General features: G+C 33.6%; 1 protein-coding gene across 27 annotated transcripts in view; it reads right to left on the bottom strand.

Moving 5' to 3' along the window:
• Nucleotides 1-15475, bottom strand: part of DLG1 (discs large MAGUK scaffold protein 1) — a 231765-nt gene that overhangs the window by 137550 nt on the left and 78740 nt on the right. For 21 of the 27 annotated variants that reach the window (XM_036219411.1, XM_036219402.1, XM_036219406.1 and 18 more), the window contains one exon: nt 13542-13706. In XM_036219411.1, the coding sequence (XP_036075304.1) occupies nt 13542-13706 (165 nt within the window). Of the gene's footprint in view, nt 1-833; nt 1934-13541; nt 13707-15475 lie in introns of those variants that run through there. The other 6 variants (XM_036219425.1, XM_036219418.1, XM_036219422.1 and 3 more) reach the window with 4 other exon arrangements.

The following is a 15475-nucleotide window of genomic DNA, read 5'->3' as shown; positions in this document are numbered from 1 at the left end:
GTGTTTTAAAATATGAATATTACTCCAACTCTCCTTTAATAGTAATAGGTATTTTATTCAAATTATTTTTAACTTTATATTCTCCTCCTATTTTCAATACTCATTTCCTCAAAAAGAAGTAATTCTTTTTTTAATTTGGGAGACTTTTAGTGTTTGCTCATCTCTCTAAACTGTCAATTGATTATTGAAAAAATTTTTCCTCTAATTGTGTAATTATACAAGTTTACTGCTTTCAAATTAACTCCAGATAATATATTTATAGAAATGAAAGGTTTCACTGAATTCCTTGAATAAACCAACATAATTTAATATAACTTGAAGAATCCAGAATGATAGTTTTTCACAATTTCAATTCTATTTACTGTATTTAATTTAAGCTATTTTCAAAACATTAGAAAATAAAAATATTTCAACCTATCTTCTTTTATCTTATTATTGTAACGATCTCCCAAAGATTATCTAATGACATACAAAAGCTAAGGAAACAGGTATTTTCTTTGGTCAGACATCACACTTTTATAGCATTTAACTCAGTCTAAAAATGAGACGAGCATTATTAATCTACATTTTATGTATCAATGGCTTTATATTGTATAGACGTCATTCAACAGAACCTGAGACTGTTTTGTTTGGCATTACATAATAAGATCAAAAGAGAAAATATTTTTTGTTTCTCTTTTGTACCTACATAGATGAACTAAAAACATACAGTTCTGCACATCCAAGGTTTCAGTGCATAATTTTTTACAATAAAATATCTACACTAATATCTTTACGCAAAACAAGCACAAACTGAAATATATTGAAAATAATTTCAACAAGTGGTATGTTACCTGGGTGGAGCTGGCGGCTACGGAGATGCAATCAATAAAGCTGTGTCTTCGAGTGAAAAATGCAACTATCTGCTGCCAGCGTGAAGGTTCTGGCTCAGCTTGCAGTTCATCTGATGAGCCCTTTTTTGCCCAGTGTTTCTGCTTTGGGCCTACTGAGCCATGGCTAGAGCTAGTATTGCCTCCTCGACTGGCACGAGAGTACAGAAGTGTGTTGTTCCCGAAAATGTAATTCATCTCTGCAGCCCTGCAGGTGGTTGCCAAGCAGTCTTACTTCTCTACCAGCTGCCTTGTGGTGAATGATCGGTAAAAACTGCAGCTAGAATTACAGCAGCATGACTTGTAAATCAGGGAAAATAAAGACCTTGAGAAATGATGCTCATTTTCTCTGTAATTTCTTCTTACGAAAGAGCTTGTATCTTCCCTCTGTACCTGTTAGCTGCATGATGGCTGAGTTTTTATTTGCAGACAAAAAAGATGGCATAAGGTGGATTTCTTTCTCACGATTGTTTTTTCACCAGCGTCTGCAGGAACCAAAAGCTGTTCTTTTTGTTAGCTGATAACTAGATGGACTGAAATCCAGGAAGTGAGGTCGATTAGCAGGTAAAGGATGTTATAAACACTGGACTACCAAGACCCTTTGAGGCTGTCTGATTTAATGTACTGGGTGGAGAAATCCTGGATTACCCAGTCACAATCACAGTCTATAGTAAAATCCAATGGCATCTTCACTGCTTAAATTATAAATATGAACTGAATTTAAAAATACAAGCAGATTCTCTGTCAACAGTCCTGACTGTTGAAAATAATTTTAATAAAAGAGTTTTTGCCATTGACATATACATTTCTACATCAGGAATGACCTTACATTAATTAGCACTAGTTCTAAGTTTTTTAAAGGTACAATCTACATTAAACTCTGAAGATCTAATGATAGAAATCCATTTGTAAAGTAGCATGATCATTTTATGTAATATATTGGTTTTTAATGCTTTGATAATTGAGTCTGAAAGCAGAAACAGATTAATTAGCAAAATAAATATTTGGCTTCTGTAACTTTTGTGACAAAAAAAGAACTGTTATCAGTATCATCTCTCATATATTATAAACATTAAGGTTATGAAGTTATGAATTTGTAAAAATGCAAAAAATTAAAAGTAAATTTTTTTATAACTAGTGGAACAAGTTTTATTGAACACTATATAAATAATACTCTGGTTCACAAAATAATATTGTTTGATTGCTAAATAGACACTTTCTAACATCTAATACCTAGGTCTGTGTTTCTCCACATTGTAGTCCACCTCAGAATCACCTAGGTTGCTGGTTAAAAATGTAGATTGATACTCCCTCCACATCAGAATTTTTAGGAGTAAGAGAGATGTAGAAATTTTCATTTTTAACATGTTCCCTAAATGACTCTTAAGTAAACTCAAGTTTGAGAATCACAGACTCCTAAGTCTGTTCTCTCAACATTATGCCACATTAGTATACGATACAATATATGGTCATTTTAAAACAATATATGAATAAAAATGCTACTTGATAATTTACTAATGGTTAAGCAATTCATTTTTTAAGTTGATATAAGTACAAAACATAAGTTTCAACTTCAGCCATGGATATTTTTTCACATGTGGACTAACAAAACCTTGCTTATGTGCTACGTGCTTACCAGCGCCAACTAAATGCAGCTAACTGGAAAGCAGGATTGGCAAACAACCTCCGCATCCACTGCAAATCCTGGTTCACCAAGACAAGTTGCTAATGCTGTCTCTATGATTCCATTCCTACGAAACAGGCACATGCCCAACAAAGGTTAAGAATAATGTGAGACTCTTTGGCACGAGATGCTTTGTAACAGAGATTATGGCAGAAAGTTTGGTGCTTCTCAAAGACTGCTGACAGTAGCTGGCAATTTTGTGGCTTAGGCTGACAGGTCCTTTCCATTAGAGTGTAAGGGAATAGAGCAAACACGAAGGACCAGTAGAGAACTGAGAATCCTCTCTCAAAGGAAAAATAAAACTCTTGAAAAATGGAAATTAAAGTTTTACAATGGACCAGGTACTTATAAAAAGAACTGATTACTGTGGTTTATACAAATGCTATAGTGATTGGTTTGGTCCCAGAATATGTGGCTTGATCCATGTCTGATGAAAACCTGGGGAAGGCAGATTCTGTTATTCTGGATTGGCGTGGATGAGGATATTGAAGACATATTTCTTACTCAGGTTGCACAGAGTACCAAGAAACACAGAACAGTAAGCCATTTATTACACAGTCTCCTTATCCTAAAGAGTCAAAGAACTTGGGAACAATCTAAAGTTGACAGGTCACACCATACCATATATCCCCTGAGTACAAAGAAGAAATACTTCTCAATGTATAGATTCCCTATTCAAAACCACTGACATCAAGAAAGCAACTTTGAATTTTGAGAAAGGCTTCCTTATGAAAATGTCCCTTTATGACAGATATGAAAATCTATGATCATCTCAACTACTGCCCAGTAGTCAATACATGCACATAAAATCATGTATGCACCTAAATCACAATTGGTTTCATGTGATTCAATGGAGACGCAGAAGGCAACCAACTCCTCATTGATCTCTACTTTAGAATAGTCCTACTCGTGTAGCAGAGCTGAAAGTTACTCTACTCTGTTAAAACAAAATTTAAGTTCATTATAAAACCTGGATTGTCTATTTAATAAAATAAAAAATAATAATACACAATGTCTAAGTCACCAAAAAAATTACTATTACTATTTTAATATGATATATAGAGAATAAACATTCTTTTTTCTATACAGTTTAATTCTTCACATAATATTAATAATATTATCTATACTAGAACTCTAGGAGAAAGCTTAAATAAACTAAGTATATCCATTTAGTGATTATGTAACCTAAAATATGATTATGAAAAATGTATGACTTTGAGGATGTTTATTTTATAACAAAAATTTATAGGATAGGCCCTCAATTATTTGTATACTTTTCCAAACTCACAGATAAATCCAGAAACTTCAGGTATAGTAACAGAGGCGAAGATTAAATAGTCTTGGTGAAAAAATTTTAAAAGTTGAAGAATGAGAGGAAAAACAATATCGAAACTGAAAGCTAATGTGCTGTAAATGAAATTTTCCTTACCTTTTTATCATTATAACGTGGCCTATTAAATTTCAAAACATACAACTGTACTAAGATAAGGCTGAACTAAGAAGACTGATAACAGAGATTTGTTATTTATCTATAAAAACTGATCGCACAGTAAATACGAATCCTTTCTGTATGAGCACCATCTAGTGGTCATATTGCATGCTGACTATATAATTACCTTAGTACAACAGGGACACCCCCAAACAAGTAAAACAACTTTCAATATTTTAATATATTCCAGAAATGTGAAAACAAAGTTGATTTCAAAAAGTGCCCATTATGTACTCAAAATGGAAAAGATTCTATTCCTGTATCATTTAGTTCAATAGGCAGATATTTGCTCATGTTCATTCCTGTGCTACCCTCATTTCTCACAGTATTTGAAAAACTATCAACTGCTGCTGGTGATTTCATATGATAATATTCTCAATACTACTGTTTGAACTGTTCCCAGGCTGGGAAATATACTTACTTAAATAACTGACAGCTCACATACCTTGTTCTAGCTTTGATTTTATGTTCTTCTTCACTTGACTTTGCACATATTAGTGTGAACATAATTTTTCTTGTCATTGGAGACAAAAGCAGAATAGAAATTCTTTTTTTTTCTCAGTAATCATTGCAACACTCAATACTAAGCAATTCACCTACTGCCCTCCTTGTCACTTGATCTAGACTAAAATCTATTTTGAAAAAGGCTTTTGTTTGTTTGTTTTTTGACTTACTGCTTTGACCATTTTACCTAATTACCAGCTCATTTTCAGTTTTAGGGATCTTTACACTGTTCTTATTAGTATCATAGTACTATAATTTTGTTAAATACAATTACTGTCCTTTTCTTCCACAGTAGGATTTTTCACCATAACACTGACAATTTTTCATGAAACTGCCTAGCACTGGCAAGGAGCTTTCCTTTTAAGAGTCATAAATCATAATTACTTTTGGTTAAGGCCCGAATAAAGTAACTTTCTATCTTATTTCATTCATTATTTCAGTAAAGAAATCAGCACCAGCACCCATAAAAACTTGACAGATTATTTTACAGCCCACTCTATGCGGTAAACACTTCTTCACAGGGCTCAGGATCAAGATCCTTCACACCTTGCTCTCATTTCCTAAGTACCCTAAACATCAGCTAAAATATCATGAACTTCTGTGCATTTTTACTGTTTCCTCTGGTTATCACTCTCCTACTGCACCTATTTTCCCTAATAATTGCCTCCTACTCTGAATTGATATCTTGTACATATCCCTCAATGCCTTGTCCAAATATCAACTTTTTTTCAGAATACTCAAAGAATTTAATTTCTCTAGTCTTTCATGTTACATTATACTGTTATAATATCTCTGCATGAAAAATACTAATCACTAAGTCTAACAAAGTTATTAGCATAGATGTTTAATGTTTGCTAAACGCATTTGTTGTTTGATAAACCAAACTAATATTCTAGCAGTTGATTTTTAAAGCAAGTATCTATTAAATTAATCTATTTTATTATTTTTATTAGCCTTTTAAGAATTGTAAAGAATAAAGTAGGGCCTAATTGGTGATTCAAGTCAAGATGGCAGAGTATGTAAACACCCTGCTCACCATCTCCCACGACTACATCAAAATGAACAAGTAAACTACAAAACAATCATCACTGAGAATAGCATGAAGTCTAGCTGAAAAGAAGCCCTATAACTAAGGATATACAGAAGAAGCCACTTTAGACTGGTAAAAAGGGGTGAAGATGCAGAATGGGCTAGTCTCACACCAATGGGTGGTAGTTAAAAATTGAAAGAGATATCTTAGCTGTGAAGGTCCCCCCAGAGGAGCGAGGGGACTCAGCCTCACACCAAGTTCCTTAGCCTAGGGTTTTAGCGCAGGAAGAGAAGTCTCCATAACTTTTGGCTATGAAAACCAGTGGAAATTGTGGCTAGGTGCTGGAGTCCCAGGAGTTTCTCTTAAATGGCCTGGTGCACGAATTTACTCACTGAGAGACTCACTCCCTCTGAGCTTCAGCACTGAGGCAACAGCAAGAAAGGTGCCAGGAGCATACAGGAAGGAAGTGAAGGATATGGTTTCAGGGTAAGGGCAGGAGGGGCAGCTTTCTCTCAGACAAAAGTATTGGCAAAAGCCATTGTTCCTTTGTTAAGTCCTCCCCTCACCTAGCCTGAAGGTGCAGGCAAGTACCATATTTGGGTCTCCATCAACCTAACTAACACCATTTGCACCATCCTGGTGATTCCCTGAGATCCCACCCAGCTGTTTCTCGTGGCTTTTCCATATAAACAGCCTGTCCTGGCACATGCTGTGAACTTTCCTAAAATCTCTCAAAGGTTCACAAACCCCATACAAGCAGTATCTGGCCTTGACATGCCTAGGACCTCTTGCTAAGCAGCCCCAAGCCATGCACTAGTGACAGCTAGCCTCAGTTTGGAACTGAGCCTCTCCCAAGTACCTCCAAGGCAAGTAAAAGTGGCAAACATTTATAGACAACTTTGTAGCTCATACAAAGTGGCCCTGAGCATGGCACAAGCAGCAGTTGACATTAGCCTACACCAGAGCCCCTCCCAAGAGGCCCCAGAACCAACACACTCAGTGGCCACGTCACTAGAGCACCACCCAATCACCTCCACAAATTACACACCCAAAGGGCAGACTGGGCAGGCATAAGAGCCCCGTTAAGGCAAATCGTACTCTGCAGGCTCAGCCCCTACACAATGGTCCTTCCACTGTAGTCACTGGCCAGTCCTCACAACTATTCAGCCTGAGAGCCAATACTTCCTACTGATGTGCCAACAGCAATCAAGGCTCAACTACAACAGGAGGGCACATAACCAACACGAGGGACACATGTGGAGCACCTGGCCTAGGTAATAAGGGAGACTGTGCCACTGGGCCTCACACACCAGCTACTACGTAAGGCCACTCTATGAAGACTGGGAGACACAGCAGCTCTACCTAATACACAGAAACAAACACAGTGAGGCAGCCAGAGTGAGGAGACAAAGAAGCAAATCCCAAATGAAAAAGCAGAACAAAGCTGCAAAAAAAGAACTAAACAAAATGAAGACAAGCAATTTACTAGATGCAGAGTTCAAAACACTGGTTATACAGATGCTTAATGATCTCAGTGAGAACTTCAACAAGGACACAGGAAACGTAAAAATGGAAATAGAAAACATAAGAAAGCCAGAACTGAAGAATACAATGACTGAAATGAAGATGATATTAGAGGACTACAAGCCCAGAAAGCACAGACTCTGAAACAAGGTGAACACAAGAGGCCCACACCAAGACACTTAATAATTAAAATACCAAAGGTTAAAGACAAAGAGAAAATCCTAAAAGCAGCAAGAAAAAGGCAGTCAGTTACCTAAGAAGGAGCTCCCATAAAACTGTCACTGATTTCTCAACAAATTTTGCAGGCCAGAAGGGATTGGTACAAAATAATCAAAGTGATGAAAAGTAAAAATCTACAATCAAGATTACTTTGCCCAGCAAGGCTATCATTTAGAACTGAAGGACAGATAAAGTGCTTCCCAGACAAGAAAAAGCTAAAGGAGTTCATCACCACCAAACCAGTATTACAAGAAATGTTAAAGGGACTTCTTTATGAAAAAAAAAAAGACCAAAACTATGAATAATAAAATGGAAATAACTACACAACTATCAACATTTATTTTAAATGTAAATGGATTAAATGCTTTAACCATAAGGTGACATAAGGTGACTGAATGGATAAGAAAACAAGACCCTGCCTACAAGAGACTCATTTCAGATTGAAAGAAACACAAAGACTGAAAGTAAAGGGATGGAAAAAGATATTTTATGAAAATGGAAACAAAAATAAAATCTGGGGTAGCAATACTTATACCAGACAAAACAGACTTTAAAGCAAAGGCTAGCCTATGGTCATGTTACCCCAAACAAGCCTGATCCAGTCTGATCTTGGAAACTAAGCAGGGTTGGGCTGAGTTAGTACTTGGATGAGAGACTACCTAGGAAGACAAGGTGCTATAGGCATAAAAAATAAATAAAAATAAGAGACTGTAAGCTGACAAGGTCCTTGCAATCTATGAGGTCAACTAAGGGTTGCTTCGCCTAAAAACAAACAAACAACAAACAAACAAACAAATAAATAAAATAAAGGCTATCACAAGAAACGAAGGATCCTGTAATTCTATTTCTGGTATTTATATGAAGAAACCCAAAACGCTATTTTAAAGGGGCATCCTTATGTTCACATAGCATTATTTACTATAGCCAAGATATGGAAGCAACCTAAGTGTCCATCAATAGATGAATGAATTTAGATGAACGAATAAAGAAGTGGTGTGTGTACACACACACACACACACACACACACACACACACACACACACACACACGGAATATTATTCAGCCATAAAAAAGAATGAAATCTTGCCATCTGCAACAAATGGAACCAGAAGGTACTATGCTAAGTGAAACACGTCAGACAAATCCCACACAATTTCACTTATATGTGGAATCTAAAAAATAAACAAACAAAACAAATTTATAGATACGGAGAACATTTTGATGGTGCCAGATGGGAGGGGTTAGAGGTGGTGGGTTATGAGTGGGGAAAGGATAAAGATATACAAATAGGTAGTTACAAAATAGTTACAACATGGGCATACAGTCAATAATTCTGTAATAATTATGTATGGTGTCAGATGGGTACTAGATTTATCAGGGTGATCACTTCATATGTTATATAAATATCTATTTGCTATATTGTACACCTGAAACTAATATAATATTGTATGCCAACTGTAACTGAGAATAAAAACAATCAAAAATAAAAATAAAGTAGTGCCTAATTTACATTGTCCTCAGTTGATCACTAAAAGTCAAAGATAATTTTTCAAATTACAAAAATAATTCATATACTGAGTTCTATGTATAGTATAGTAGTAACCATAAAACTACAAAAGTAAAAAAGCTCCCTATATTAGCTTTTTTTTATTTAAAGAGACTGCTAATCTGATAACTGACAGTATATTTTATATTTTATTTATATTTTAAATAAAATATACTGTCAGTTATCAGATTAGCAGTCTCTTTAAATAAATTTTATTTAAATTTTAAATAAAATATACCTCACTGTAGAGCTTCCTAAAACATTTATCCTGGTTTGTAAAAAATTTAAAACATTAAAACTTACCTATGTCAAAATGATGTCTTGAAATTTTTTGGTTTTCTAATAAAGTTAAAGGAACCCTAACTATTTTGCTATTACTCCCCCACTCCTAATCTATCTCATGCCTCAAAAATGTATCCTATGAGGCACTTGCCACAGTAACCTATGCATGAGATAGAGGAAGGAAGAAATTCCCTAAACAGGGCTGCTTTAATTCTTAAAGCGCAACTGTATCAGGATATAGGTTGTCAAAAAATATCATAAACTTTCACAAAGTTCATATGCTTCTAACCCAGTAATTGGACTTCAGAAAATCCATCCTAATAAAATCAACCAAACACTTTTCATGTCCAAAGATTATTCACTGCAGGCTTCTTTACAAAATCTACTAAAAATGGAAATAACAAATAGCAAAGACCAGAAGTGTTCATCAAATTATGGTACAAATATACTACATAATATTATATCTGAAATTTTTAAAATTTAACATGGGAAATGTGAATAAGTTTATGACAGGAAATAAAAGCTCACATTTAAAAAAGTAAGTTATAAAGTGTGATTTAGAAACAGATGAAAGAGAAGTTAGATTATTTCTTCTACTGGAAATGAAAATCTTTATCTATTCTGTCCAGATATAAATTAGAGAGCTATCAAGACAAAGGCATAGGGGCGAGGGGTCAGGGGAGTGGGCTATTCTACCTAATAGCAGCATTAATAACTGTTTAATAACTGATTAATAACTTTCAGAGACTGAGGCTGTTTAATACTCAACGGGAACAAAAAACACATAAACTGAAAAAGAGCAAAAGGATGGTCTTCAAGGATGAACAGGTTTTCAGTTGTTTTTCAGTAAGACTAGCTCAATTATTACCATAGTACACTAAGATGCTTTGATGCTATACAGTACTTTCTTGATCTTACTAAAATGAGTCAACAAAGATTTGCATACTCAAAACTGCCATTTCACTAAGGCAATAGCAAAATGTCAGCAACTGTAAGATGCACACCAATTTCAGAAAAGATAAAATGTGAAAAAGTTGTTTTTAATAACTGATAAGAGATTTTAATCTCAATATCTTACTCCTTTACATGAGCCTCTGTCAAATTTGTCTTTCTAAAGCTCTGTGAGGGTCATAATCCTTTATTACATAGTAACTGTATACAAAAGACAAGCAACTGTATACAAAGGATAAAAATAATTTTAAAGCAGATCAAAAAAAATTAGGCAAAATTGACTTTATATTCTTATGGTGAACAAATCAGGAAAATGAGTCAGAAGAAAGCAAGTGAGAATCTTTAAAAAATTATTACCTTTTCATTGCTTTCTTTCTCAAAATCTGGAAGTATTTAAATGTTGTTGGTAGAATGAGGATCAAATAAAGAGATAATGTCAGAAATTTACAACAAATTCAGAGTAGTATTTGTATGTTTGGCTTAAAGAAGCTAGGTTCTACTGCAGAGCTTCTAGATGGTGGCTATATACTAGAAATACATGGAGAAGTTATAAAAATCCACAAGACCAGACTTACTCCAGACCAATGAAATCAGAATCTCTGATATGCCACTCAGATATCAATTCTTAAATCTCCTTAGGTGATTCTAATGTCCAGCCATAGTTGAGAACCATTTATGGGCAATCTTTGTCCTAATTAAGGATTTACATTCCTAGACTGATTAGCTAGCATTTAACTAGACACATCTGGAGATTGCTGCTAAAAGTTTTCTGGTATATTAATCTTTGATCAACACCAAAGATTTTTTTCTTTTATCATAATGAACAAAGTAGGCATTCATTGGTGAAATCCACTGTATTCCAGTTATATAGATTGGCTAAATTTATTTAGAAACACAATCCACCCCTTTCCCCGCCCCTTACACAAGGGAAAGAGAAAACTCTGAAAAGACCTATACCCTTACACATGGTACTTTAGGTTCAATCGCTAAAATGTCTGGAAATTCTGGGTTACAAAATCTTGTCTCTGGAATACTATTTTATTGCCTAGAGTGAACATTTTATGCAAAAGCAGAGAGCCAAGGCTCTATCATATTTAAATAAAAGACTACATAAAATACTTTATGCATACTGGCTCACTGTTTAAATGTTTGGTTGTGTCAGAAATTGTTAGTTACATGAAGGTAGTTACCAAAACACCTACAAAAAGACTAAAGAGTAGGGTGTGATCAAATTGGTTTTGGATAGTTTGTAATAATCAGAATGAAACAGAAATTCCAAACATCAGAAACAAAAGTTATACAAACCTGGCAGGGTTTTCCCTACTAAAGTAAGAAATTACATAATTTCAGTCAAGAGAAAATATTCATAGGCTGATAAGAACAGGGTTTAAGCAAGAGGGAGTGCTTAGAATTCAAGTGTTCTAAGGTTCTTATGTTGTTCAGAATAAAGGTAAAAGATATTTATTGACTTAAGTTTTTTTAAAGTTAAATATGTATATTAAAATTTCTAGGATAACCATTAAAAGACAGAAATAGGGTAAATAACTTCCAAGCTAATCAAAAGGAAAAATGAGATGAGAAAATATAATCTAAAAGAAGACATACTTCAAAATAACTCATGGGGCAAAGAAAAAAATCATAATAAAAATAAAATAAAATGCTAGAATGCTAAAAAAAATTACACATTAAAACTTGGATGAATATGGCTAACATGCTATGTAAAAAGAAATTTATAAACTTAAATACTATTAGAAAAGACTGATAATGCAATAATAAACCAACTTGAGAAACTAGAACAAAAAAACAAACAGAATAAACTCAAAGAAGGCATAAGAGATAAAAAAAAATAATAATAAAAGGAGAAAGAGGAAAAGATAAAAGGACAAGTGACTCTGTTACCAATAGCCAACTGATTTTTTTTCCTCTTGTGTATCTCTCAGGTGGTCTCTCAAGGGAAGATCAGATTACTTCTACCAAATACAATCTTTAATGGTATGTGGGCTATCCACACATTTATATTTATATATGTACATAAACGTGTACATATGTATGTGTATGTGAGTTTGAAAACAAGGGGGTGGAGGTGGCAGCACAGAGGGAGAGATACAAGAGAAAATTTTTAAAAGATGGTTTTTTGAAAACACCTATGAAATTGACCATCTGTTGGAAAAGAATGTACAAATAAACAATATTAGGAATGAAAAGCATCCACACCTAATTATAGACATCAAAAAAATAACATAATATTAAGAATATTTTGAAATAAATATGAAACAGACAAATTCCTAGAAAAAGATGGACTATCAAAACTAGCTGTTAATAGAAAATCTGAATGGTACTATAACCATCAAAATTTTTAACAAGTAACATGAAATCACCTCTCAAAGAAAATTACAAAACCCAGGTTAAGTTTTACTAGTAAGAAATGATCCTTAGTCAGAATACATACAACCAACAAAGCATCCAGAATATATAAAGAACTTGTACAAATCAGTAAGTAAAAAGGACAACCTAATATAAAAAGCAAAAACCTTGAAAAAGCATGTCACAGAATAGGAAACCTGATGAGCAGTAAATATATTTAACCTCAATATCAAACAGGGAATTGCACATTAAAATCACGAGACACTATTATAAACTCCCAAACAATAGCACAAATAAGAATACCAAGTATTGATGAGAACATGGACCAATTAAAACTGCTATAAATTACTGCTAAACATGTAAACCATACAACCACTTGGAAAATAATTTGTTGTTACCCATAAAGATGTGTATACATACCTTTGTTTTTAACAGTACTTTTTATACTAATAATCTGTAAATATCTCAATTTTCATCAAAAGTAAGATAAATTATAGTACATTCATAAAATGAAAACTCCACAGCAGTGAAAATAACAAATCTCAGGAATTTATGCAATGTTGAGCAAAAAATGCAAGTTGAGATTATATGTATTATAATTCCATTTATATAAAGCTCAGGATAGACAAAATAAACAATATATTGGTTAGAGGTCTAAATATGTGGTAGAACTTAATAAGAAACCAAGATTATGGTTATTTCTGAGGTGAGAGACAAGGTAATGAGATCAGGTAAAGCCACATATTGGACTACAAAGATAGTAATGCTTTTTCTCTGTACCTATTAATACTTAAAACAAGTGTTTAAAAATATTTCTAGGTGTAGTATGTGAAATATAATAGTTACCTCCTTCATAGGAATTTTTAGGCTCAAACGCAGTACCACTGATTAAAATTCATTTATAAAATATATCTTTAAAGATGTTTTTAGAATGCTGATATTATAAAATTCCCTACAACTATGAAACCAGAAACAATCAAGGGTGAAAAATCCTACATGAAAGAACAGTTGAGTAGAAGCTATACTAGTAACAAAAGTAATATATAATTCATAGCAATAATAGTAAGTTATTACCTCACCTTTACTGGTGAAATGTGAGAATGAGAAACAAATCCATGGACATTCTCAATTTCTGACAGGTTCTTCTCTGAGACATGAACCAGTTCTGGACCTATCATCTCATTAGTGATTTGTGGGGAAATGTGCTCTTGGGGAGATGTATCTTCATCCTGATACCGATATTTCTGTAAAGCAAAGAAAACTGTTAAATATGAAGAAGCCCTGAAAAGCGAAATGAGTTCAATTCAAATCATGGTTTTCATAACTAGCCAAATACTCAATAATATTTAATTAAGTGAAGTGTATTTTATGGTTTAACACAAAGTTTGAGGGAAATAGATCTCTATTTTAAAGTCATGCCAATATATTTTAATTAAATTATTAGATTATTAAAATTAGTTCAGATTCTGGAAAGTGGGCAAACAGGAAGCATTAGGAATCTGTCTGCCCATCTACACAACAATTGCACAAACAGAATCTGTCTGATGTGACTATTTTAGATCTCTGGAGTCTGTTAAAAAGGTTTGTAACTTCCAGGGAAAATTTGGATGATAAATTGAGGTTAATTTTGGTCAATTTCACCACTTCAATTTAACCTAGTAATGGAAGTCACAGCCAGAACAATAAGGCAAGAAAAAGAAATAAAAGGCATCCAAAATAGATAGGAAAAAGTAAAATTAACTGTTTGTAGATTATATCAAACTATGTAGAAAATCCTAGACTCAGCGAAAAAGCTGTTAGAACTAATGAATTCAGCAAAGTAGTAGGATACAAAGTCGACACATAAAAATCAGTTGTATTTCTATACAGAATCTGAAAAGAATATTACAAAAACAATGCTAATAGCATAAAAATAAAATTAGGATTGAACTTAACCAACAAGGTGAAAGCTTGTACAATGAAAACTATAAAACTGCAGAAAGAAATTAAAGATGACAGAAATAAATGGAACATATACCATGCTCATTGATTAGAAGACTTAATATTGTTAAGATGTCAATACTACTCAAAGAAATTTATATATTCAATACAATCCCTATCAAAATCACAATGATTTTTTTTTGTAAAAATAGAAAAATTCATCTGAAAAGTCATGTGGAATCTCAAGAGATCTTAATAGCCAAAATAATCATGAAAAAGAACAAAGCTGGAGAACTCTCACCTCCTCCTGTCAAAACTTAATAGAAAGCTGAAATAATCAAAACCATTTGGTACTGGCATAAAAACAGACTATAAAGACCAATGGACTAGAATAGAAAGTCCAAAATAAATCCTCATATATATGGTCAAATTATTTTTGACAAGGGTGCCAAGCCATTCAATTGGAAAAAGGCAATTTTTTCAACAAATGGTGCTGGAAAAACTGGACATACATATGCAAAAGAATGAAGCTGGATCCTTACTTAACACCACATACAAAACTTAACTCAAAATGGATCAAGGACCTAAACATAACCTAAAACAATAAAAGTCTTAGAAGAAAATTGCATTTGGCCATGACTGCTTGGCTATGACATAGAAGGCACAGGTAAAAACAATAACAAAAAGAAAAATTTCACTTCATAAAAATTTAGAAAATGTGTACCTCAAAAGTCACTATCCCCAAATTAAAAAGGCAACCCACGGAATGGGAGAAAATACTTGCAAATCATATTACCTGATAAAAGATTATTATGTAGAGAACTAAAACAAGGAAAAAACCAAAATGGACAAGGGGCTCGAATAACCATTTCTCTAAAGAAGATATACGAATGGCCAATGACCTCACTAATCATTTGGGAAACACAAATTGAAACTGCAACGAGATACCATCCACATTCCTTAGGATGGCTACTTTAAAACAAAAAACAAAAAAACAAAAAACAAAAAACAGAAAACAAGAATTGGTGAGGATGTAGAGAAACTGAAACCTTTGTTGCATTGCTGGTGGAAATATAAAATGGCACAACCACTG

This window comes from Rousettus aegyptiacus, unplaced genomic scaffold, assembly GCF_014176215.1.
Source record: "Rousettus aegyptiacus isolate mRouAeg1 unplaced genomic scaffold, mRouAeg1.p scaffold_m13_p_4, whole genome shotgun sequence".
In the NCBI taxonomy this organism is placed as follows: domain Eukaryota; kingdom Metazoa; phylum Chordata; class Mammalia; order Chiroptera; family Pteropodidae; genus Rousettus; species Rousettus aegyptiacus.
The sequence above is the reverse complement of the archived record's forward strand: the minus strand, read 5'-3'. Positions and strand labels throughout refer to the sequence as shown.